The sequence below is a fragment of the Chroicocephalus ridibundus genome, chromosome 3, assembly GCF_963924245.1.
Source record: "Chroicocephalus ridibundus chromosome 3, bChrRid1.1, whole genome shotgun sequence".
Taxonomy (NCBI): Eukaryota; Metazoa; Chordata; class Aves; order Charadriiformes; family Laridae; genus Chroicocephalus; species Chroicocephalus ridibundus.
In genome coordinates this window covers 128,163,977-128,188,307 of record NC_086286.1, presented here as the reverse complement: position 1 = coordinate 128,188,307, position 24,331 = coordinate 128,163,977, and the positions used below count along the sequence as shown (strand labels likewise).

General features: G+C 61.6%; 3 protein-coding genes across 8 annotated transcripts in view; 2 read left to right on the top strand and 1 right to left on the bottom strand.

Moving 5' to 3' along the window:
* Positions 1-1,315: 1,315 nt before the first annotated feature.
* Positions 1,316-6,497, top strand: LOC134512491 (uncharacterized). The gene is made up of 3 exons (XM_063327879.1): positions 1,316-1,341; positions 2,919-3,388; positions 3,876-6,497. Exons 2-3 carry the CDS (start codon positions 2,925-2,927, stop codon positions 4,027-4,029), a joined length of 618 nt encoding a protein of 205 aa, XP_063183949.1. The 5' UTR covers positions 1,316-1,341; positions 2,919-2,924; the 3' UTR covers positions 4,030-6,497.
* Positions 6,498-11,907: 5,410 nt separating this feature from the next.
* Positions 11,908-19,047, top strand: CHRNA2 (cholinergic receptor nicotinic alpha 2 subunit). Its single transcript, XM_063330769.1, has 6 exons — positions 11,908-11,971; positions 13,114-13,268; positions 14,326-14,370; positions 14,586-14,695; positions 15,227-16,331; positions 17,395-19,047. The coding sequence occupies exons 1-6, from the start codon at positions 11,908-11,910 to the stop codon at positions 17,518-17,520; spliced, it is 1,605 nt and encodes a 534-aa protein (XP_063186839.1). The 3' UTR covers positions 17,521-19,047.
* Positions 19,048-20,049: 1,002 nt separating this feature from the next.
* Positions 20,050-24,331, bottom strand: part of PTK2B (protein tyrosine kinase 2 beta) — a 40,537-nt gene continuing 36,255 nt past the window's right edge. For 5 of the 6 annotated variants that reach the window (XM_063330767.1, XM_063330763.1, XM_063330766.1 and 2 more), the window contains exons 25-31: positions 23,669-23,815; positions 22,927-22,962; positions 22,614-22,641; positions 22,148-22,203; positions 21,758-21,901; positions 21,192-21,272; positions 20,050-21,104 (exon numbers count right to left, since the gene is read on the bottom strand). In XM_063330767.1, coding sequence (XP_063186837.1) covers positions 20,889-21,104; positions 21,192-21,272; positions 21,758-21,901; positions 22,148-22,203; positions 22,614-22,641; positions 22,927-22,962; positions 23,669-23,815 — 708 coding nt within the window. In that variant the 3' untranslated portion in view covers positions 20,050-20,888. The remainder of the gene's footprint in view (positions 21,105-21,191; positions 21,273-21,757; positions 21,902-22,147; positions 22,204-22,613; positions 22,642-22,926; positions 22,963-23,668; positions 23,816-24,331) is intronic. The other variant, XM_063330764.1, reaches the window with a different exon arrangement.

Genomic DNA, 24,331 nt, shown 5'->3' with positions numbered 1-24,331 from the left:
CACCGCCCCTCAGGCCACGCCCCCGCCGCCTGGCCCCGCCCACTGCCCGGACGCCGCGCTGGGTCCTAGCGCCGCCGCCGCAGGGTGCCTTCCCGGACGCCTGGGTCCCACCTGCACGGGGGACACCCCCCAACTCCGTCCCACCAGCACGCTCCGGGTCCCCTGGGGCTGTGGGACCCCCGGCCCCCACCTTTGAGGGTGGCAGCTCCCCGGCCCCCTGCTGCCGTGGGTGCCCGCCTCTCCACCCACTCCCTGCCGACACCCCCCGGGGTTTTGCCAATAATCGCGTTTTCTGGCATTAACGGGGAGCCTGGGACACCCCCCCCCTCCCGGCTCCCGCAGCACCCCAGGGTGCAGCAGCACCCGCCGAGCCAACCTGCCTGGACCCAGCTCCCCGCGGCCTCACGGGGCAGGGGTGCACGGGCAGGGCCGGCCACGCGCTGCGGGGGTGCACACGCGTGTGCACACTTGCGAACGCACACGTGTTCACGTGCACCCAGACGCACAGGCCTGCACACATGCAGGAACACACGCACGCAGATATGAACTTGTGCGCGCACACGCCTATGTGCACGCCTACGTGCGTGCACACATGCACGCACACATGCGCACATATATGTGCACGGGCAGCAATGCATGTGTGCAAGCAGGCACATAAGCACACGCGGATGTGTGTGCACACATATGGACGTGTACACACACAGGCGCACACACTCGTGCCCACACAGATGCACGCACATGCCCACACACGCACACATGCGTGCGTACACGAAACACACGTGTGGACGCTGAGCATGTATGCACACCACCGGGCACGTTGCTGAGGATGTGTGTGCACCGTTAAGCGTGTGCGTGCGCGTCTCCGAGCGCACGTGTGCACACTGAGGCTGCCTGTTGCCTGCCAGGCGTGCGCGTGCACGCTCAGCGCGTGTGTGCACGCTCAGCGCGTGTGTGCGCCGCCAGGCGTGTGCGTGCATGCTTGGCACATGTAAGCATGTGCGTGCACTGCCGAGCACGCGTGTGCACCACCGGGCAGGTGTGTGGGCACCGGGCCTGTGCGTGCACGCCCAGCACACGCCTGCATGCCAAGCACATGTGTGCACACGCGTGGCCATGCCAGCAATCCTGAACCACTTCCCCCCCGCAGAGGGGCAGCCCCGGGCGGGGGGGGGGACGCATGACCCTCCGTGCACCCCCAACCAGCCCTGGCCTGCTGGATGCCAGACACGGCGTGGCTGTGGCCGTGCCTGTGCCCGTGGCCACGCGTGTGCGTGGGCCCGCCCCGCCTTGAGGAGCCACCAGCAGGGACGGGACGGGACGGGACGGTGGCGTGACCGAGCGGTGAGTGGGACAAGGCGGGGGACAGGGAGGGGTGGGCAGGGGGGTCGCAGGCAACCCCAGCCCCCTGCCTCAGTTTCCCCACCTGCGAGACAAGCGGAGGAGTGCTGGGGTGGCGGGGGGGGTGGGGGGTGTGTCTGGGGAAGGGGCTCCTCCTTGCCGGGGTGGCTACCGGGGGGGGTAGAGTGATTTCAGGGGGGGCCAAGCCCAGACAAACCATGCATTTACCAGCAGCATCCCGCCGCCGGGGCGCGGTGTCCCCCATCCCTCGTCCCCAACCTCCCGCTGTCCCCGGGGACCCCCTGACGGGGTGTCCCCCCCCTCCCCTCCAGCATCCTCCCGAGGTGGGTGAGTGACACACACACACCCCCCACACCCCCCCCCCCCGCCCCTTCCCTGCCTTCTGCCCACGGAAATCCCGGGTTTTTCCTCCTCCCAGCTCCGGCACAGCCCCTCCGCTCGCCCCCAAACCGGGGGGGCTGGCGCTGGGTCGGCAGCCGCCTCCCACCCCCCCCCCCCGAGTCCCGCGACGCCGAACCCGGCTTCTTCCCTGCAAAAAGGTGGGAGCGTTTTGGAGATAGGGGGCGGGGGGGGTGAGGTGGGGGGGTGGTGGGGGGGGTGGAACCAGGGGGAAAAGGAAGAATTTTGCTGGGCTGTTGCTATTCCGGTGGGAAGAGCCGGGGAGGAACAACCCAGCCTTGGTGCCAGCGAAATGCCAGCATGGCTACGCCGCTGAGACCCGGCCAACTCGTGGCAGGGCTGGGCCGCTGGGGTGTCCCCCGGGGGATGGGGTCCCCTGGTTGCTGACACCTCCCCCCCCCACCCCTCCCCACACACACCTCTTTTGGCACCCTTCGCTCCAAAGCGAAAACCGCCCCCTCCCTTCCCCTGCCAGGTGCTGGCCTGAGACCGGAAAACTCATTGCACCCCAGGGTGCCGGCAGGGAGCCGCGCTGCCCGCCGGACCCCCTTTCCCTCTGCAGAGGGGCTCGGGGCCGGCTGGGAGGGTACGGGGGGAGGGTGGGGGACCCACCCCCGAGCCCCCAAACTTCCCCCCCACCCCCCCCCCCCCCCCGCTCTCCGTCTCTGGCACCCGCTCCCCGGCGCCGAGGCTTTCCGGCGGTGGTTTGGAAAGAGCTGCATTGTCTGCCCACCCCCCCCCCTCCCGCTTTTCCATGGCTCCCGAGGGGGGGGTTGGGGGGGGGACAAGGTGCCCCCCGGCAGGATCGGCCTCACCCCAGCCCTTCCTTAACCCTTCCGTGCCTCAGTTTCCCCAGCGCTGTGCTCCGCGTGCTGCGCCGAGGGGGTGCAGAAAGCACCCCCCCCCGCCCTTCCCCACCCGGGGGGTGGGGGGTGTCCTCCATGGTGCGGGGAGAGTGGGGTACGACACCCCCGAGTCCCAAATCCCAGCAGCTGGAGATGAATGTGCCTGGAAAAATAGGGGTGTTTGGGGGGATTTGCTGGTGTGAACTGGGGAGGTCCCTGGGGGGGACACCCAAAAGGGTCTCAGTGGGTGTCTCGTTGCAGCTTTGACGCCCCCCACATCCCCCACACCCCCCCTGTTTCTCTTTGCTCCTGCAGGACAGCATGGTCCCTGGGGGCCCCGGCTGGTGGCTGCTGGTGGGGCTCTGCGCCCTTGTCCCCCCCGCCACCACCCAGGGGGGACCAGAAGAAGAGGTGACACCCCACCTCAGCTCAGAGGAGTTGGGGTACCAGGATGGGGACCCCCCCCAGGACCCCCAACGTTGCGGCATCACCTTCCACACCCCCAACCCTTGCAGCCGCCCCGGGCCGCCCGCCTCCGCCTCTCGCGCTGAGCTGGATCATCTCAAGAACCTCTTGCAGGACACCAAGGCCAGCCTGAAGGACGTGGAGGTGGCGGCCACCTTAGAGGACAACCAGACCCGCTACCAGGACATCATCACCCAGGCGCTGCCCGCCATCCGAGGGGCCAACCTGGAATTTCAGGAGAGCCTGGAGAACGTCCGCAGGGAGCTGGAGGCTCACGTGGCCAAGGCCAATCACCCACAGACGGCCGAGAAGAAGGAGAAGTGGGTGCCATGGGAAGGGGATGGACCCGGGGGAGATGCTCCATGGAGCTGATGTCCCCAAAATCCATGGGTGGGGGCCAGCCCCCGGCTGTAGACACCCAGGGGGGTGATGGGTGTCCCCAAGGGTCCCACAGCCTTCATGGTGTCTCTCAGGTGACATGGAGGGGTTGGATGTCCAGCAAACTGCTGCCGTTAACATCCATGTGTGTGTCCTGGCCCCAAACCCACTGCAGCAGAGCCAGTGAGGGGTCCCCTGAGGGCAGGGGGGGGTGTCAGGAGGGGGGGTTGTCACCCCTAAACCAGGGACCCAACGCAGCTGAGCCACAACGTGGTGACGGAGCAGCGTTCTCCAGGATGGAGGTGTTGGGTGCCTCCTCTCCCAGGTTGGGGACCCCCAGTGCTGCAGCATCACCTTCCACACCCCGCTGTGGGGAGGCTGGTGGGGACACAGGGGACACTGACCCCACTTTCCCCCCCCCCCCCGCAGGCTGCGGAAGGGGGTCCGTGTGGTGGCCCACATGCTACGTCTCACCAGCCGCCTGGCCCAGACCCTGGACGCCGCCTCCCGTCGCCTCCACGCTGAGCTGAGCCGGCGCCTGCAGAGCCCGGCCGCCCACGCCGCCGCCGCCACCGAGCCCTAGGACAGCGGGGACGGGCTCTGCTGTCACCCCGCACGTGGCCTTGCTTGCTGGTAGGACCCCAACTCGGCTCCTCTCCCCGCGCCAAAGGGTCTGGGGCCTGGAGCCGGCAGCGCCGGGAGGGGACGGGAGGTTGACGCCTGCTACGCGATGCCATCGCACACGTGATGCTGTTGCACATGTGATGCCATCAGAGACACGATGCCATCGCACACGTGATGCTGTTGCACATGTGATGCCATCGGAGACGCGATGCCATCGCACATGTGATGCCATCACACACATGGTGCCATTGCAGACAGGATGCCATCGCACCTGCGATGCCATCACGCACATGACGCCATTGAACAGGCAGTGACATTGCGCGTGTGAGGCCATCACACATGCGATACCACGGCACACGTGATGCCCATTGCCCCCACAATGCCGTTGGACATGGGATGCCATCATACACGTGCTGCCATTGCACATGTGATGCCATCACACATGGGGTGCCATCCCACACAGGATGCCATCGCACACGTGATGCCATCGCACACGCGATACCATCACAGCCACGATGCCATCGCACATGCAGTACCATTACACACACCATGCCATTGCACATGTGATGCTGTCACACACGTGATGCCATTGCACATGCGGTACCATCACAGACAGAATGCCATCGCACATGTGACGCCATCGCACATGTGATGCCATCACACATCTGATGTCATTGTACATGTGATGTCGTTGTACGTGTGATGCCATCACACATGTGATGCCATCACTTACATGATGCCACCACTTACATGATGCCACCACACGTGTGATGCCAGTGCACACGCGATACCATCGCAGACACAATGCCATTGCACATATGATGCCATCAGGCACACAATGCCATCGCACATGCAATGCCATCGCACATGCAATGCCATCGCACACGTGATGCTGTCACACACGTGATGCCATTGCACACGCGATACCATTGCACACACAGTGCCATTGCGCATATGATGCCATCACAGACATGATGCCATCGCACATGCAATACCATTACACACGTGATGCCATCGCACATGCGGTGCTATCACGCACGTGATGCCATTGCGGGCAGGATGCCATCACACATGTGATGCCAGTGCACACGCAATACCATCGCAGACACAATGCCATTGCACATATGATGCCATCAGGCGCACAATGCCATTGCACACGCGGTGCCATTGCACACCTGATGCTGTCACACACGTGATGCCATTGCACAGGTGATGCCATCGCACATGTGATGTCATTGTACCTGTGATGCCATCGCACATATGATGCCTTCACACACACAATGCCATTGCACATGTGACGCCATCACGTGTGATACCGTTGCATATGCGATGCCATCACACACATGATGCCATTGCACACGCAATGCCATTGCGCATGTGATGCCATCACACACGTGATGCCTTCGACCATGTGATGCCATCGCACTTGCAGTCCCGTCACACGCAAAATGCCATTGCACATGACACGTGATGCCATTGCACGTGTGATGCCGTCACACATGTGATGCCGTTGCACACACGATGCCGTTGCACGCGCAATGCCATTGCAGATGTGATGCTGTCATACATGCGATGCCATTGCACACGTGATGCCATCACACACGCGATACCGTCCCACATGCGATACCATTGCACATGTGATGCCATCACACACGCGATGCCATCGCACGCACGATGCCTGTACCCCCACCCCCAAGCGTTCGATCCATTCATCCCGCAGGAGCTCTGCCATCATGCAGCAGATCCTGGCGCCACCCCCTGTGCCCAGCCCCGTGCTAAGGGGAAAAACCCCATCCTTCTCACCCCCAGCACGCCCCTGCCCCCCTTCTCTCCTCCTGGGAAGCTCTTTATCCCCGCAAGCTCCCTTTTTCCCCCACTAGCCAGTGCCCCCCCGCCCCGTGCCGACAGCTACCCCATCCCTGAAGGGATGAACTGGGCTCTTGGGGCTCCCCAGAGGGTCTTAAAAACGAACCCCAACAATTTGAGGCTCGGCTGCATCCTGCCGGTGGTCCAGCAGCATCGCTGCCTGCCCGGCGTAGGCAGAACATCCTTCGCCCTTGGGAATCGCCTTGTCCGGGCTTGGAAGAGTCTTTTTTTGCCCCGGGGGCGATAAGAGCAGAGGTTGGTCTGGAGTTTGGGCCCCTGCGGGTGGGCAGAGAGGAGGGGACGGGGCGGCGGGAGAGCGGCTGGGGATGATCCGGCCCATAACGGGCGATAAATCACAGCTGGCAACTCCCGCGCTCCCACCCCGCCGAGCCTCGGTCAGCGGGAAAACCAGCTGGAAGCAGAAAGTCCTGGTGTGCTTGTAAGCCCGGAGGTTCTCCCGGGGTGGGGGGGGGGGCATGGAGGGAATGGCCAGTGGCACCCAGGACCCCCACGGTGCCCCCTGAGGATGGGCAGAGGCGGGGGTACCCCCGGGCGGCGGCAGCTCTGCCGGAGAAATAAAGGGAAATAAAGATGCATTGAGCTCGGCCCGGCGTCGGCGTTATCTCCGCGTCTGCTTTCTCTCCATCCTCCGCCGGCAAAGGGACAAGGAGGACGGGTGAGGTTCTCTGCGGTGTCAACAGCCCCTGAGCAGGAACCCGGCAAAGGGGACGGACCCCCCCCCCCCAGCCTCCCCGACCCCCCCAGCCTTCAGTCCTCCATCCAGCAGCCCGCTCTCTGTCTTCCTCCCTGGAAAATCAGTGTTGGTTGTCTTTTTCCTCCCTGATTAATTCTTGCCCGACTCGTCCTTCTCCCTAATTCCCTTCCTCCGGTGGGCCCCCATCGATCTCCTTGCAATTTCCAGCCGCTCCCCGTCCCTCTGGCACCCATCTCCCCAGCTTCGGGGGTCCATCCAACACCCAACACCCTCCCTTCGGCCTCGCAGGTGCCCTTGGGGACGTGGCTTTGGTCTGAGGGCTCTGCCCCGTGGCACGGGGTGGCTGTGGTGGTTCTCCAGGGCTGGCTGCAGTGTGGGTCTCTGGGGCGAGGGAGGTTCGCCAGGGTGGTTCGATGCGATCGTGACACTGATGATTAAAAAAGTGAGGTGGTTTGATGCAATAATGACGTCGATGAGGCATCTGGATCACCCCGGCATGAGGCTTTGCGTCGGTGAGACGTTCGTGGGTGTGGGGCTGGAGAGGGGACAACCCAATATCTGCCTGGCTTTGGCATCGGCTGCTGCTGGGGTGGGTGGGATGGCGGGGTGCTGGCTCTGCCGTCCTCTTCCCCGTGGATTACTGGTATTCAGTGTCCCACAGATGGTGGGGACAACCACATGGACAGCAGGATGGAGGTCGTGATGTTGGGGACAGCCACATGGGTGCGGGTGGGATGGAGGTCCCGATCGTGGGGACAGCCACATGGGTGCAGGATGGGGGTCCTGATGGTGGGGACAGCCACATGGACAGCAGGATGGGGGTCCAATGGTGGGGACAGCCATGTGGGTTCAGGTGGGATGGGGGTCCTGCTGGTGGGGACAGCCACATGGACAGCACGATGGGGGTCCAATGGTGGGGACAGCCATGTGGGTTCAGGTGGGATGGGGGTCCTGATGGTGGGGACAGCCACACGGGTGCAGGATGGGGGTCCTGCTGGTGGGGACAGCCACATGGACAGCAAGATGGGGGTCCAATGGTGGGGACAACCACATGGGTGCAGAATGGGGGTCCTGATGGTGGGGACAGCCATGTGGATAGCAGGATGGGTGTCCTGATGGTGGGGACAGCCACATGGACAGCAGGACGGGGGTCCTGCAGTGAAGCCGGGGGGAGCAGCACATTCAGGTGCCCTCCATGCCCGGGGCTGCCTCTCCGTTTATCTCCCAGGGGAAGGGAAGGGAACGGCCAGGCAGGTCCCCTAGGGCTGGAAATGACAGTCCTGGCCTTCGTTGGCAGGAAGGTCGCGCATTAGATCTGCCAGCAGGAAGGAAGAGGCTGGTCTGGGGAGAAGGCTGGGTCATGGCCCAGGAGGTGGGGAAGCTCCGGGTTTCCCATCCTCTTGCCATCGGAGAACCACCTTTCCTGCCCAAAATAGCCCTGTCGCCATCCCTGTCCCCATCCCTGTCCACATCCCCTTGGGTGGGGCACCGGGGACAGGAGGGGGACGGGGTCTGCGATGCTGGGAGAGATGCCGGGTGTTGCCCTGACTTTGCTTTCCCATTTTTGCCACCCTGGCAGGGTTTTACAGGGACAGGCACCGCCCGGGGTCAGCTCTGCGCCTTGCACCCCGTTCTCCCCCGAGCAGGGGACATCGCCGTGCCCTGGGGCTGCCCTGCCCACGGGCAGGTTGGCACCGAACCCCCCCCTGGGGCTGCGGGGCAAGCGGGGAAACCCTGGTCTGGTGGGGAGTGGGGCAAGCAGCCCCCTGCTTCCCCCCACGGCTGGAAGAGGCTGGGCCTTTGCAATGGCCCCCCCGATCCCCTGTGCGATGTCCCATGCCATGCCCTGTGTGATGCCCTGTGCAACATCCCCTGCAATACCCTGTGCAACGTCCCCTGCAACACCCCTTAATGCCCCATGCAATGCCCTGTGTGATGCCCCCTACAATGTCCCACGTGATGCCCCATGCAATGCCCCTTAATGCCCCATGCAATGCCCCATGTGATGCCCCCTACAATGTCCCCTACGATGCCTCATGCAATGCCTCCGTGTGATGCCCTGTGCAACATCCCCTGCAATGTCCCTTAATGCCCCCTGCAATGTCCCCTGCGATGCCCCGTGTGATGCCCCGTGTGATGGTGATGCCCTGTGCAATGCCCTTTAACGCCCTTTAACGCCCCATGCGATGTCCCCTGCAATGCGGCAGGCAGTGCCCTGCGATGCCCGGTCTGATACCCCGCCCAATGCCCTGTGGTGCCCATGCGATGCCCCGTGCGGTGCCCTGTGCAATGTCCCATGCAATACCCTGCGCAACGTCCCCTGCAGTGCCCCTTGATGCCCCCTGCAATGTGCCCTGCAATGCCCCGTGTGATGCCCCTTGCGATGTCCCCTGCGATGCCCCATGCAGTGCCTTGCGATGCCCAGTGTGACGCCCCATCCAATGCCCTATGATGCCTCCTGCGATGCCCCGTGCGATGCCCGGTGCGGTGTCCTGCAATGCCCCCTGGAATGCCCCCTGCAATAATGCCTGCAATGCCCCCCCCGTGATGCCCCGTGCCGTACCCTGTGCGATGCCCCCTGCGATGCCCCCTGCCGTGCCCCCTTCTGTGCTCCGGCTCCGCCGCTCCACAGCACTTGGGCTCCTGTTCCCCTTCCCACTCCCTCCTCATCCTCACCCATGAAGCCCAACATCCCCTTCCCTTTCCCCAAGACGAGCGATGCCTTGGAAAAGCCTGAGCAAACCCTGGCAAATCCAGCCCTTGCCAAACCCAGGGAAGCTTTGCCAACGCAAGGGGGGCCAGGGGAGCTGGTACCCCCCCTCCTACTCCCCCAGCCTTCCTCCCCCTTGTCCCCCCGGCCTCCCCTCCTTCCCTGCCTGGGCACGGCTCTCCCTCCTCCCCCAGCCCCTGTCGTCACTGCCACCGCTTCGAGTAAGAGCCGAGACATCCTTTGCCGGAGCTCAGTCCTCGCCGGAGCCCTGCGCAGCACAGCATCCCAACCCCGGCACGGTAGAGGGAACGGGGGGGCTCCGGGGACCCCCGCCTTGCTCCCCCTGCAGCAGGTAAGGGGGTTCCTTGGGTCCAGGCTGGGTGGGAAGGAGAGAAGCTGTTTTCCTCTGCAAATATCCATGATTTAAAGCCGTTTGCAGAGCGCCGAGGACGGTCAGGGAGCGATGGGGAGGGTGCAGCAGGGAAAGTTTCCCGGCTCTGCATGAAGTTCTCATCTAAAATCCAAAAATCCCCTGCTGTCTGCCTTTAAAATCCAATAAATAAATGAGTTCTTCTCGCTGCCTCCCTGACCGCACGTCGGGATGCTGAGAGCTTTGCCGCGGTCACAGGCATCCTCTGGTCCAGCCTTTAGCATCCTCACGGGGCAGATTCCTGCATCCCTCCAGGAACGTGGTCAGCAAGTACCAGCTGGCAGCATTTTTGCAGGCAGGTAGGTGCCCCCCCCGGGGGGGGGGCATCCCTGCTGCGGCATCAGCACGCTCCCATCCCAACCGAGTGATGGGAAATCCGTCAGGGACACGGGCTGGAGGCAGGGAGAGGCGGCAGGGCTGTAGCCCACCCACCACCCCACCATCCCCATCCCCACCGCCACCCATGGGTGCGTGTCCCGCGTGGGCTCCTCTCCACCCGTGTCCCCCCCGCAAACCCCCTTTGCCACACACAGGCACAGCTTTGCATCACCAAAAGCACCTCCTTCCCCTCCCCAGTATCTACCTGGGCTTTGGGGAACCCGTGACACCCCACTCGCGTGACCCTATAACCAAGCCTGGAGCAGGCGCAGCTCCCCCGGTACCCCCCATACTCTCCAGTATATTTAGATTTCCCAGCCAAGAGAGGCACATCCATAATTTCCCCTCCAGCTCAGCGCAGTGGCCGTGTGTTTCTCCTCTCGTTTCCCACCCCCTCCGCCATCCATGTATTAATCACTTGAAAACCACGGAGAAGATGACGAGTTCAGGGGGGTTTCATGGCTTTATCAGGCAAGGCAGGAATTTAAGCTAAAGGAGCTTCTTGTTTAGCAACGTCAGTGCTGGGCTGGGAACGTCCTTCTCTTTGGGGAGGGAAGGAGTTGCCTCCTGGAGGGGGGATGCTGCTCCTGGGGACACGGGTCAAGGGTGGAAGAGTCACCTTGTCAGAAGGAGCAGATTTTGGGGCCTCTGCAGAGCAAGGGATTCCTCCCCATGCAGAGATTTGCTTTGCTGGGGAAGGGAACCAGGCACATCCATGGATGGAGGGGTGGAGGCATAGGTAGATGGATGCGTGGAAGGATCAATAGATGTGTGGATGGATGGATGGATGGATGGATGGATGGATGGATGGATGGATGATGGATGGATGGATGGATGGGTGGATGGGTGGATGGATGGATGGGTGGATGGATGGATGGATGGATGGATGCACAGACGCATGGATGGATGGATGAGGGTGGATGGAGAAAGGATCATCCCTCCTCTCAGAAGTGAGTGCTCCTAGAGAAACCAGCCCCAAGAGCCCGTTCGGGGCAGCACGGTCTCTTGGAGCAGACGAGATCCTTCTCCCTCCCCCGCTCCCAGGGCACGAAGCAGCTCCGAGTTGGGGAGGGCAGAGGGATGGTTGAAAACAGTTGTTTTCTGGTCGTTCCAGTAAGGTTTGGAGCACTGGGCTCCATCCCTGCTACTCATTCATGGGTGTCACCATGGGGACAGACACCCCTCGCTTTAACTCACAGGGTCCAGCTGTCTGTCTGTGACTGACACTGCCCAGAATCGCACCCTGCCTGCCCGAGGAGCGCTCAGTCAACCAGGAGCAGATGCTTTGGGGACATTTTCCCTTGGCTCTGCCACGGTGGCAGCTCGGATCAGCTCCAATCCCTGCTCGCGGCCGGGAGCAGCTTTGAGGGGACCACAGCGGGTCCGGCACCTCCCAGACCCATGCCGCGGTGGCATCGCGGTGATGGTGCCGTTTTTCGCTGTCTTTCCAGGAATGAAATGTGGGGCAGGTGACTTGGCAGAGCGTCCCAGACCACGCACCCACCCTGGCCCAGCTGTGTCCCTGCTGAGCCCACGTCCAGCTCCATCTGTGGCTCCTCCAGTGCTTGCTAACGGTGGGGACATGCAGGACACCCCGTTGGAGGTCCCCTGTGGTGGCTTTCCCTGCTGAGCATCCTTTCCCACCACCATCTCAGCTCATCGCTCCGCTGGTCCCTCGCGGGGGGCTTTGCAAAGTGCTCCAGGGAGGGTGTCCACGCGGGACAGCAGTCCAAGGAGGATGGGGTGGCTGTCCCATGGCATCGTCCCCCTCATCGCCTGGTGCTTCGTCACCTTCCAGGCGGGTAAGGGGAGGATAAATCTGGGGAGAGGGGAGGGGAAGCTGAGGGGGCTGTGGTGCATGTGCATGGAAAACCAGTTCTCTCCCAGTTTACCCCCATGCAGCACCTCAGCATCCCCAGTCTCCACGCTGGCATGGTGTCCTCCCCACGCGCTGTGCTAGGACGGGGTTCACGTCCACCCAAGCAGCTGGGTGGTGTCAAGATGCTCTGGTCACCCCCCCCAGGGGATGCACCTCTGGGACCCCAGATCCATCCTCTGCAAGCTAGAAATGTCAGAGGGATGGAAAAAAAAATGGATTTTTCTTCTACCCCCCCCAGTAATGCAAGACCTGCCAGGATCTGGGCATCTTGGTTCTCCCTTCACTTGGGACCAGCACTCCCCAGTGCCTCTAAGACCCTCAGTGCTGCTCAGCACATTGTCCCTGGCCAAAGTAGAACAACCGGGACCCCTTGCTGGGCTTTCCTGCCCAGCGGGGAGAACTTCCATGGGGCATGGGGCATGCTATGAGGTCGTGCACCCATCCTTCTTCAGGGCAGAGCCACCCGTACAACATCTCTTTGGTTGCACATCGCTGCACAAAGCCTTCCCCCCCTCCCTCCCTCCCTCCCTCCCTCCCTCCCTCCCTCGGCCTCCTTCGACTTGCTGGTGGAAATTTATGGGGCTCTGCAGTCTACAAGGACGGCCGAGCGATGCACCGCGAGCTGACGGCGCCAAAGACCAACGCCAACAATTTCTAGGCAGAGCAAAGAGCGTTGTGCTCATCCCAGCCCTGCCCGAGGGATGGTCTCTGGGCAGGCTGCAGGGGTCCCAAAGACCGTGCCAGCCTCCACCTTGCAAAGCCGAACCAGTTAGCACCAGTAAGAGAGGCTGGAGGGGACTGGGAGAGGGACCTCAGCCATCCAAGAGTGGGATTTTCTCAGCCAGCGTTGCGTGGTTGACCTTGCACCGCTCTCCGCTCCTGGGAGGGGCGTGGGGCAGATTTGAGGGGGTTAATTCCCCTCTCCCCATCCCGGGGTGGGGTTTGGCATCCCTGCCTGCTGCAGCAGAGAGGGGGCTTGCCACCCCATTCCAGTGGGGTGCAGGGGTGTGGAAGGGGGGTCAGCGAGCTCTCCCCCACCCTGTCCCCATCCCTGTGTCCCCGCAGCCTCCTGCCTGCCGGACCAGCGCGGCAGCCACGCCGAGGAGCGTCTCTTCAAGCACCTCTTCACCGGCTACAACCGCTGGTCACGGCCGGTGCCCAACACCTCCGACGTGGTCATCGTGAAGTTCGGGCTCTCCATTGCACAGCTCATCGACGTGGTGCGTAGCCCGCTGGTGGGGACCCCAGTCCTGCATCACTCTGTCCTTTCACCAGTCGGTCCTACTGGTCTGACATACCAGGGCCTGGGGATGCTGGTGCAAGGCTGGGTTTGGGCACCGGCAACCTCCTGGCCACCTCCAGCGGGTGACAAATGACCTGGTCTGCCTCCCCCAGACCTCCAACAAGCAGGGGTGTGTGTACCCCTTCTCTCCAACCCAAACCCTCCCTTCCCCTGACAGCAGGAGAGCACCAAGGAAAAACGCAGCTCTCCACCCCTGCCATATCCTTATCCACCGTCTACCTGCCCCCGGGGCACCTCTGGGTTTGTCTGTCCATCCATCCCTCGCTCATTCCTCCCATGTGCACCCACCTGTCCACCCACCAACCTATCTACCTATCTGTCTATCCACCCATCTACCTACCCATATGTCCACCAGTCCATCAACCTATCCATCTATCCACCCATCCACCCATCCATCTGTCCACCTATCCATCTGTCCATCTACCTACCCATCCTTCCACCCACCTATCCACGGGACCGGACATTTGTCCATCCGTCGTCGGAGAAGCTCAGCTGTACGCTGCCGTATGCTGTTTCTTGCTGCCATCTAGTGAGCAGATATCTCGGGGAAACATACTCTCAGAATCACAGAATCCTTTAGGTTGGAAGACATGAGAAGACCTTTAAGGCTGAAAGACCTTTGAGACCATTGAGTCCAACCATCAACCCAACCCTGCCAAGGCCACCGCTACCCCATGGCCCTCAGCACCACGTCTGCCCGGCTTTTCAATCCCTCCAGGGATGGCGACTCCACCACTGCCCTGGGCAGCCTCTTCCAGTGTTTGATAACCCTTTAGGTGAAGAAGCGTTTTCCTAATATCCATCCTAAACCTCCCCTGGACTTGTACTGGTATCAGTTGCTCCCAGGAGCTGAACCCCAGTGGCGGAGGGCAGAAAGTGAAAGCAGTAATTCTGGGGGCGATGCACTGATGCGGCAAACCCTTGGGCTCTCTCTCTGACTGTCTCCTCTCATCTCTCCCTCTTTCCCACAACAGGATGAGAAGAACCAAATGATGACCACGAACGTCTGGCTGAAACAGGTAGGAGCCTGCCTGTTCCCTCTCTGGGGCAAGGGCAGGAGGAGGGCACAGCATTTGGGGCAGAAAGCCCCTGCCCAGGGGGGCTTGGTGGCACCTCCATGGTGCTGTTCCTTGGAGGGATGCTGCCAGAGGAGGAGGAGGAAGGTGGCATTGGGGAGCTTGTTCCCACCAGACTGAGGGCCACCTGACGCCCTCCCCTCTGTGTCTCCCTCCAGGAGTGGAGTGACTACAAGCTGCGCTGGGACCCGGCTGAATTTGACAATGTCACCTCCATCCGCGTGCCCTCCGAGATGATCTGGATCCCCGACATCGTGCTCTACAACAAGTGAGTGGTGCTGCCAAGATGGGGCACCCCTAGGGCCAGATCCACCATCCTCTCCCATCCCGTTATCCTATCCCATCATTCCATCCCATCCCAGCAGCTCATCCTATCCCATCCCATCCCATCCTATCCCATCCCATCATTCCATCCCATCCCAGCAGCTCATCCCATGCCATGCCATGCCATGCCATGCCATGCCATGCCATGCCATCCCATCCCATCCCATCCCATCCCATCTCACTCCAGTAGCTCCCTGGCACTGGTAGCCCCCCCAGACCTCCTGCCCCCCATCCCACCCCACTGGTAAGGATGCAAATCAGCCTGCATCTGTCTCCCCATGTCCCACTCCCACCCATCTCCATACTGTGGATGATGCCCAGGAGGGTGAACCCAGCACCGTGCAGGGGTGCACGATGGGGCCACAGCCCCAAATCAAAGCTCATCCCAGCCCTGACAGTTGAGTTTGCTCCTGGCTCTATTTCCTGGAGGAAAATCTTCATCTTCCTCTGACCTTCCACCTCCCCACCCTTGCAGTGCCGACGGGGAGTTTGCTGTGACCCACATGACAAAGGCCCACCTCTTCTCCAATGGGAAGGTGAAGTGGGTGCCACCCGCCATCTACAAGAGCTCGTGCAGCATCGACGTCACCTTCTTCCCCTTCGACCAGCAGAACTGCAAGATGAAGTTCGGCTCCTGGACCTACGACAAGGCCAAGATCGACCTGGAGAACATGGAGCACCACGTGGACCTCAAGGACTACTGGGAGAGCGGCGAGTGGGCCATCATAAATGCCATCGGCACCTATAACTCCAAGAAGTATGACTGCTGCACCGAGATCTACCCCGACATCACCTTCTGCTTCATCATCCGTCGCCTCCCGCTCTTCTACACCATCAATCTCATCATACCCTGCCTGCTTATCTCCTGCCTGACCGTGCTGGTCTTCTACCTGCCCTCTGACTGTGGGGAGAAGATCACCCTCTGCATCTCCGTCCTGCTTTCCCTCACGGTCTTCCTGCTGCTCATCACGGAAATCATCCCGTCCACCTCGCTGGTCATCCCTCTCATCGGCGAGTACCTCCTCTTCACCATGATCTTCGTCACACTCTCCATCATCATCACCGTGTTCGTCCTCAACGTCCACCACCGCTCCCCCAGCACCCACACGATGCCCCGCTGGGTCCGTAGCTTCTTCCTGGACTTCATCCCTCGCTGGCTCTTCATGAAGCGACCCCCGGTGCTGCCTCCCCCCGAGGGGACCACGGGGCAGTACGACCTCCCGGGGACGAGGCTCAGCACCTCCCGGTGCTGGCTGGAGACCGATGTGGATGACAAGTGGGAGGAGGAGGAGGAGGAGGAAGAGGAGGAAGAAGAGGAGGAGGAAGAGGAGGAGAAGACATACCCCAGCCGCATATCCCAGGCGGGCTCCCGCAGCCAGGGTGCCCAGTGCCGCTACGGCTGTGGGCGCCAAGCTGGGAAGGCATCGGCAGGCTCAGCCCCCCGGGTGCCCCCCAAGGGGGAGGAGGAGGAGGAGGCGGGCTCAGACCGGGGGCTGATGCTGTCCCCCAGCATCCTGAAGGCCCTGGAAGGGGTGCAGTACATCGCGGACCACCTGCGAGCCGAAGATGCTGACTTCTCGGTGAGTGGGTGCCCCCAAGGGCTGGGGGTTGAGGACAGGGGGTCCCACACTTGTTACCTCCATGGGGGGGTCCATGATGGCACCCCTGGTTGGTTTCCTGGCTGCTGAGGACCCACCTCAAGGGCTGTGTCCAGTTGTGGGCCCCTCACGCCAAGAAAGACCTTGAGGGGCTGGAGCGTGTCCAGAGAAGGGCAACGGAGCTGGTGAGGGGTCTGGAGCACAAGTCTGGTGAGGAGCGGCTGAGGGAGCTGGGGGTGTTCAGCCTGGAGAAGAGGGGGCTGAGGGGAGACCTTCTGGCTCTCTACAGCTCCCTGAAAGGAGGGGGTAGCCAGGGGGGGTCGGGCTCTTCTCCCAAGGAACAGGCCACGGCACAAGAGGAAACGGCCTCAAGTTGTGCCAGGGGAGGTTTAGGATGGATATTGGGAACAATTTCCTCCTGGAAAGGGTTGTGAAGCATTGGAAGAGGCTGCCCAGGGCAGTGGTGGAGTCGCCATCCCTGGAGGGACTGAAAAGCCGGGCAGACGTGGTGCTGAGGGACACGGGTTGGTGGTGGGCTTGGCAGTGCTGGGTTAACAGTTAGACTCGATGATCTGAAAGGTCTTTTCCAACCTAGAGGATTCTTTGATTCTATGACCCAAAGCTGGAGAGAAGATCAACAACCACCTCCTGGGAGATGCCTGGTCCACAGGGTTGGTTGAGGGTTCCTCCAGCTCCTGTCCTTGCCAGTTGCGGGGATGTTGGAGGTCCCTGTCCTGCCCTCGGAGAGCAGACATGGCCCAGCGTGCCCTGCTGGGACCCAGCTCAGAGGCTGCACCCCAACTTTTAGCCATCTGCTTTCAGAAAACCCCAGGTGGGGTTAGCTCTGCCCCAAGCAGCCTCCCTGGAGAGGTCCATCCCACATCCCTGTTGCTCCAGGAATTTCCCAAGATATGGGCTATGTCCTTGCCCTGAGGCAAACAGTGGATGCAGAGGAAGCCCCCGGTGGTCTCCTAACCCCAAGGGTTCCTCATGAATGGGGGGCTGCATCCTCTGCCCGCGCTCACAGTCCCTCTCTGCTCCACAGGTGAAGGAGGACTGGAAGTACGTGGCCATGGTGATCGACCGCATCTTCCTCTGGATGTTCATCATCGTCTGCTTGCTGGGCACCGTGGGGCTCTTCCTCCCGCCCTACCTGGCGGGGATGATCTAGGGGCTGGGCCAGGCTGTGGTGGGGACGGCAGGAGATGCACGGTCCGTTCTCCTGGGAGGAGACCTTCCCTCTCCCTGGGAGGACATGGGTGCAACCATGGAGGACCCTTGGATGGGAAATGCAGTGTGAAGCAAGGGCTGTGCTAAGGGGTGACCTGGGGATGGTGGGGAGGGATGGCCACCTGCCATCCTGCCCACGGTGGTCACAACCATCCTGGCATGGAGAAAGGCATGCTACAGGTTCTCCATTGCCCAAGCACAGGCTGGAGGCATCTAGGAGAGGCTCTGTCTCCTCGAGCTGCTGCAAATCCTACACAAAACCCGAGCGCTGCTTCTGGTTGTGACTCCAACGTGCTGGGCAAGAAGAGAGGACATCCCACCTGCTTTATGACCTCAGGGTGCTCAGGACCGCAAGCTGGTGAAGTCATGCATGACGTGGGGCAGGCAATAAGGCTTTGGATGGTCCATGCAGAAGGGGTACAGCCATGGGAGGAGAGAGATGTCCCTGCTCTGCAAAGCCCAGCCCAGGCACAGACCCTCTGCAACCCGCTGACACCAGCGGCTCCTTCCACACCATCCCACACTGGAGCTCGGGGCGGCAGGGAGACGGGAACAGCCGACCCAGAAATGGGGGTGGCTTGGAAGGGAAAAACCACCCTGTGGAACAGGATAACCCACCCAGCCACGGGCAGAGAGCGTCCATGGACCCTGGGAGCTCAGGGCTGCTGCCTCACGCCGAGGCTGGTGGACTCCGCTGGTGTCGGGGGAACCTGCGCTGCCGAGGTCCATCCTGAGTGAATCCTCCCCTCCATCCCACGCTAGATGCCAAACCGCCTGTCTCTGATGACTGCTGCAATCTAGCTTTTAATTTCTAGCTTCCACGTGCCCGAAAAGACCCATGCTATAGAGCACCTCCTCTCTTCTTCCATGCCCTGAGAGACACCAGGTTTTTCCTGGTTTTTCCTCTCCTCCAGGAGCCCGACCCGTCACGGTGCTGGATGCAGGCTGAGGGCGTTTCAGAAAACACATTGAGTGTGGCCAGCAGGTGGAGGGAGGTCATCCTCCCCCTCTGCTCTGCCCTGGGGAGGCCACAGCTGGAGCACTGGGGCCAGTTCTGGGCTCCCCGGGTCCAGAAGGACAGGGAACTGCTGGGGAGGGGACAGCAAAGGGCTACCGAGATGATCAAGAGATGGAGCATCTCTGTGCTGAGGAAGGGCCGAGAGCCCTGGGGCTGTTCAGCTGGAGCAGAGCAGGCTGAGAGGGATCTCATCAATGCTCAGCAATAGCTAAAGGGCGGGGGGCAAGAGGATGGGGCCAGGCTCTTCTCAGTGGTGCCCGGGGACAGGACAAGGGGCAACGGGCACAAACTTGACCATGGGAAGTTCCATCTCAACGTGAGGAGGAACTTCTTTGCTGTGAGGGTGGCAGAGCCCTGGCACAGGCTGCCCAGAGAGGTGGGGGAGTCTCCGTCTCTGGAGACATTCCAACCCCGCCTGGACGCGTTCCTGTGCCACCTGCTCTGGGTGACCCTGCTCTGGCCGGGGGCTGGACGGGATGATCTCCAGAGGGCCCTGCCAACCCCTGCCGGTCTGGGATCCTGTGGTTCTGTGATTCAGGAGTGAAATGGGCTGGAATAAATGATGCCACGGAGGGATGTGCCCATCCCGAGGGGGTTGCAGCCACTCACGCAGCCTTCGGTGCTGGTCCAAGCGTGTGCACACAGGGCTGAGAAACGCGATGTGGGAGGGAGCCCAGGTGTGGCTGGATGCGTGTGTGGGTTCATGTGTGTGTCACCCCCGACCCCGCTTACGCACGGGCTTCAGGGCTGGAGAGTGCACGAGCGCTCTCCTCTGAGGATAACTTCTGGCTTGGCTGGGTCTGCGTCACTCTGGGGTGACGGAGAGGTGGACAGGATGGGATGCCCATTGCCCTGGTCGCTGCCAGCCCATAGGACGCCTTCAGCAGACCCCCCCCCGCCATGAGACAGAGGGGGAACTTGCTCCCCTTCCCACGTTAACCCTTCTCGCCAGCCACAGCCAGCACCCACCACCCCTCTCTGGGTGATGAGGCCACCAGGGTGCAAGCTCTGGGGTGACCCCACCAACATGTCACCAGAACCCCGCAAACATCCTTCTTTTGGCGGGGAGGAGCCCGTCTTCATGGCCGTGCCATCCCGCGTGAACCACCTCCCAGCAGCCTCCGCCACGGACCCTGATGCTCTTCGAAAAGCCAAAGTCCGTAGATACCCTCACTAGCAAACCTTGGGGTGGGAGCAGGGGGAGTCCAGGAGCCTCGTAGGGATTGTGGGCTCAACGGGAGGGAAATGGGGCTCCAAGGAGGACGTGGATGCACCAGACCCAGGTTCACCCCAGCAGCTCCCGGGGGGATGCTGCCACCAGGATGGTGCTTCCCCACGCTGGTGAGACGGCTCAGGTCTGAGCGGAGCAACCTCTTTCCAAGGAGGTGCTGGTGACCAGGGGACTTGTCCCCAGCGTAGGGGAGGGTGACAGGCAGGCACAGGCACAGCAGGGCTTTGTGCACGGTTTATCTCAGCCAGAATGAACAGCGCTGTGGGAAGATGCTGGGGAAAAGCCCGAACCGTACGGTTCCCAACTCAAAGCACAAACCGAACAGAGACGTGGTTTGCCGTTGTCGCTTACACAGAGCAGCTCGGAGAAAACTCAGCTGGAAGAGGCACCGTTCTCCTGGTTTGTGTCACCGAAGGCTGCAGTCCGGGGGGTCCCATTCCTCCCCATGCTCTGCAGGCTTGGACCTGGGCATGTTCCGACCACGGGCGCCGGAACCGGCTCCACCGCGGCATGCGGACCCGCCTCCCATCGTTAAATAAACTCTTCTATACAATGTACAAAGAAATGCAAACAGTCCGTCCGGCCACCGCTCCGATGGCCCCTGGGGACCCCTGGGATGCCAGCTCCCCCAGCGGCCACGAACCCCCGGCTCCCGGCGGCGAGGAGCGGGGTCCAGGTCCCCTTCGCGACATGCCGCCCGCGGCCGTCTGTCCTCGGAGGGGCCGAGGGACGGACACACGGACCTGCGGGAAGCTGGGGAGCTGCCGAGCCAGAGGGATCTTCAGCTGCCCTCGGAGACGGCCAGGTCCCCCCCAGCCCTTTCCAGGGACGAATCACCAGATGCCTCCCTTCTTCAGAAGACCAACAAGACGATGCTAAAGACAGAAGCGGCTGCAGGAGGAGGGGGGACAGGGAGGGCAGGACGGCGAGGCCATGGGAGACACACAAAAGCCAGCTCCTCCGCAATGCTCTCCTCCCATCTCCGCCGACCGGAGCGTGGCGGTCCCTCTCCTCCTCTCCTTCCCCACCCCTTCTCCTTCCCTCTCCTCCACCCCTGCCTTCACTCCAAGCACAGCTTCACTAGATTGGCCTGGACCTTGGCTTGGTCCACGGCATCCAGGAGGTTCTTGGCATCCACGGCCAGGGTGTGGGAGGCCGTCAGCATCTGCCGCTTGCACTCCTCGCTCAGCGAGGTGACAGCGTTCTGCTGTGCCAGGCGCATCTTGTTGATGAGGTCGGCCAAGTCCTTGTTGAGCAGCTTCTGGGTCCCCTCGATCTGACCATGACACACAGGGGTTACAGACAGGTGTGTCACCAGCATCCGACCCCACACCAGGCCCCCCTCCTTCCCCCCGGGTCCTACCTCAGTGCGGGAGGCAGCGGGCAGGATGGGCAGGATCTCGTCGACGCTGCCGATCAGCTTCCGCAGGGAAAGGCCCACGTTCTGCGGGGAGGGAGGCAGGGTTAGGATGACTCCAGGCACGGGCACATGGAAGTGGGACACGGGAACAGTCTGTGTCACTGAGTCAAGGATCCCATTCGGGAGAGGGGAGACTCTCCCATTATTGACCCAAGGACTGCATGGAGGAGTAGGGCTGGAAGTGCTCTCACCATTGACCCAAGGACTCAACGGAAGAGTAGGACATGTTGGGAACTCTCTCATCATTGACCCAAGGACCCAGCGGAGGAGCAGGGCATGCTGGAAATGCTCCCACCATTGACCCAAGGACCCAATGGAGGAGTAGGACATGTTTGAAACTCTCTCAGCATTGACCCAAGGATCAAAAGAAAGAGGTGGGAAGGTTGGAAATGCTCCCTCCTAGATGTGCAAGGCCTTCCTCAGGGGGGTGCTTGGTGGGAGCTGCTCAGCAGACTCATTCCCCACTCCCTCCCATTCCCCTGGTGTTGCCCCCTCCCTGCCGTCCCTACCTTCACCACGATGATGTACTCTTCTGGGGGCAGGAGGCTGATCTCGTTCTTCAACTGCAGCACAGCCCGCACCAGGTCCATGACGTTGCTGTACACGGTGTCATCCGTGCGGTCCAGGTTGGCGGTGGGGGCTGGATGGATGGACTGCCAGGGAATGGGGACACAATGGGATCGGATGGACCGAGAGGGCAAGGAGGGAAAGACCAACAGCTGTGGGGAGCCCTGGCCAGACCCATCCGCCTCCCACCTGCAAGCCCGGTGCTGCTGGGGTTATCTGACCCCTCTGGGGCCTGGGAGAGACAGAAACGTCCCATCCTGCAGATGCAGAGGGATGATGGAGGCGCAGGAAGAGGACTGGGACCATGGTGGCCCCATTCAGGGAGGTCTTACCTGTGCCCCAAACCTGGGAGGCTTCTGCGGGGGCCCTGTGAACTCCGCTACGCCGTCAGTGAGGGAAAGAAGGAGAGTCACTCCGGCTGTTCCCCCGGACACACGGGCACGTTGCAAGACCCCAGGAACCCATGCCACGTCCCACACCAGCATGGAGAAGCGTGCCCCACTGTGTCTGGGCACCCTGACCCACCCCAGCTGTGCCACCTCCCCACAGGGTCAGACCCCCTCGGACCCCCATAACCGAGACGGGCAGACACCCCCCCTCCCCCACCCGTCCTTGGGCCGGCAAAGCTGCTCCCCATGATCCAGGAATTCTTTCATGGAGGATCCCAAAGCCGGGAGGGATACGTCCCCACGGCTCCTCGCAGCTCAGCACGGGGCTCCCCGCCTGCAGCCCCGAAGTGGAGGCTGCTGGGTGGGGGTCAGGGGCAGCCCCCCACCCCGGGCAGCTCTGGGCACTCACTGTAATCCGTCTCCTTCTCCGGGAGCAGCTGCGGAGGGAAGAAACAGCAAATGAGAGGCGCAAAGTCCCGGCTGGAGGCAGCAAAGAGGGAGGAGGCATCGTCATCCCCACCCAGGGCTTCTGGTGGGGAGCTCCGGACCACCAGTATTTCACCCCGTTAACGGTTGCAGATTAATTTTCCCAAAGCGAAAGGCACATATATAAATATTTATGACCCACCCATGCCAAAGCAAATCCAGATACCCCCAGGAGAAGGACCCCCCTGCACCCAACTACACCCCGACCCGGTCTCTGCGGGGCCAGCACCACTCACCGGAGGAGCGTTGTTGTTCATAAACACCGTCGGGTCCTGTAAAGGGGGAGAAGCTTTGTGAGAGGCATGGAAAAAAGGAAAAAAGAAAGAAAAAAAAAAAAGAAGGGATTTTCCCGATTTCTGGGAGACTCGTGAAACATATCACAGGACCGCATCTCTGCAGGGGCCGGGAAAGTGGGAGGGGAAGGTGCTTCATGTTGGTCCCATCTCCATCCCATCCCATCCCCCTTATCTGCTCCCTGCCTGCTCCCAGGGTACCAGAACCGCAAACTGCTGCTCCAAAAAAAAAAAAAAAAAAAAAAAAAAAAAAAAGAAGCTTAATTCAAGCAGCTGTTTGCAGCCGCTCGGCATCCGACAGCCCCGGGGGCGAGGGGAGCTGGGCTGCGTGAGTCTATCAAATAAAACGATTTTCTGTCTCCTCCCAAGCCTGTCTCAGCGCTTGCTGATGGATTAGTCACACATTAGCTCTCTCCAGCCCTTATTTCAAAAGCGTTATAAAAGCTTATTAAGACGCTATCGCAAGTATTTAAAATTTGCCCAAGTTTCCAAATATTCCTTTTGAAATGAAGCAGCTCCGTGAGACCTTTACGGCTGCGGGAAATAAAGGGGTGCGAGAGGTTTGGCTGCTGGAAGGACCGTTCCTCCAAGGAAAACTGTCTTTTCCAGCCAGGAAGATCAAACTCAAGGACTCTGTGGCTGTTCCGCCACTTTCCTGAGGGTGCAAGGGCTGGAGGCCACTCACCAGGGCCTTCTCCTCCTGCCGCAGCCACTGGTAGTCCTCCACCATCTGCTTCTGCTGCTTGTCCAGGACCTGCCGCATCTTGAGCCTCTCCATCTCCCAGAGCTTCTGCGCCTCCTCCCTGCTGCTGGGACGGAGGAAATCTTCCTCCTGGTGTGCAGAGATGGTGGTGACCGGGGGGCTCGGGAGCCAGAGCCCCCCCTGATTTCAGCACGAGACGCAGAGCCCCGCTGGGCGCATGCAAGCCATGCACCAGACCCCAACAGCCACAAACCCCCACACTGAATTTGGGGAGCACTTGGGTTTCCAGCAGGGAGAGGAAAACACCAGCTGGTCCCACATCTCCCACCACCGCATGCCGGGATCTTCCATGGGCAGCATGCACGGGCCACCATGGGGAGAAGCTCATTGTGCCATGGTGTGTCCATGCTCGGCACCAGGGCTGTCTCGGCACGCCAGGCAGAGCATCACGGCATGTGTCCCACCACCCAGCTCTGATTTTGGGGCTGGAATAACTGAGCGCAGGCTGCAAACCACCGCTGGCATCACAGGTGACAACGCCACGCATGACGAATGGACCCAAAGCCCTGAGAAGCGGCAGCCACCCATCCCCTGCCCATTTCTGGGGACGTCCACCAACATGCCTCCACCGGGATGTGCGCGCAA

Excerpts from the sequence above, each read along its gene's own strand:
- CHRNA2 (XM_063330769.1), top strand. The coding sequence starts at position 11,908 with ATGGGGTGGCTGTCCCATGGCATCGTCCCCCTCATCGCCTGGTGCTTC. Across the intron at positions 11,972-13,113 it reads CTTCGTCACCTTCCAGGCGG|CCTCCTGCCTGCCGGACCAG; the intron begins GTAAGGGGAGGA and ends GTGTCCCCGCAG. Across the intron at positions 16,332-17,394 it reads CCGAAGATGCTGACTTCTCG|GTGAAGGAGGACTGGAAGTA; the intron begins GTGAGTGGGTGC and ends TCTGCTCCACAG.
- LOC134512491 (XM_063327879.1), top strand. The coding sequence starts at position 2,925 with ATGGTCCCTGGGGGCCCCGGCTGGTGGCTGCTGGTGGGGCTCTGCGCC. Across the intron at positions 3,389-3,875 it reads ACGGCCGAGAAGAAGGAGAA|GCTGCGGAAGGGGGTCCGTG; the intron begins GTGGGTGCCATG and ends CCCCCCCCGCAG.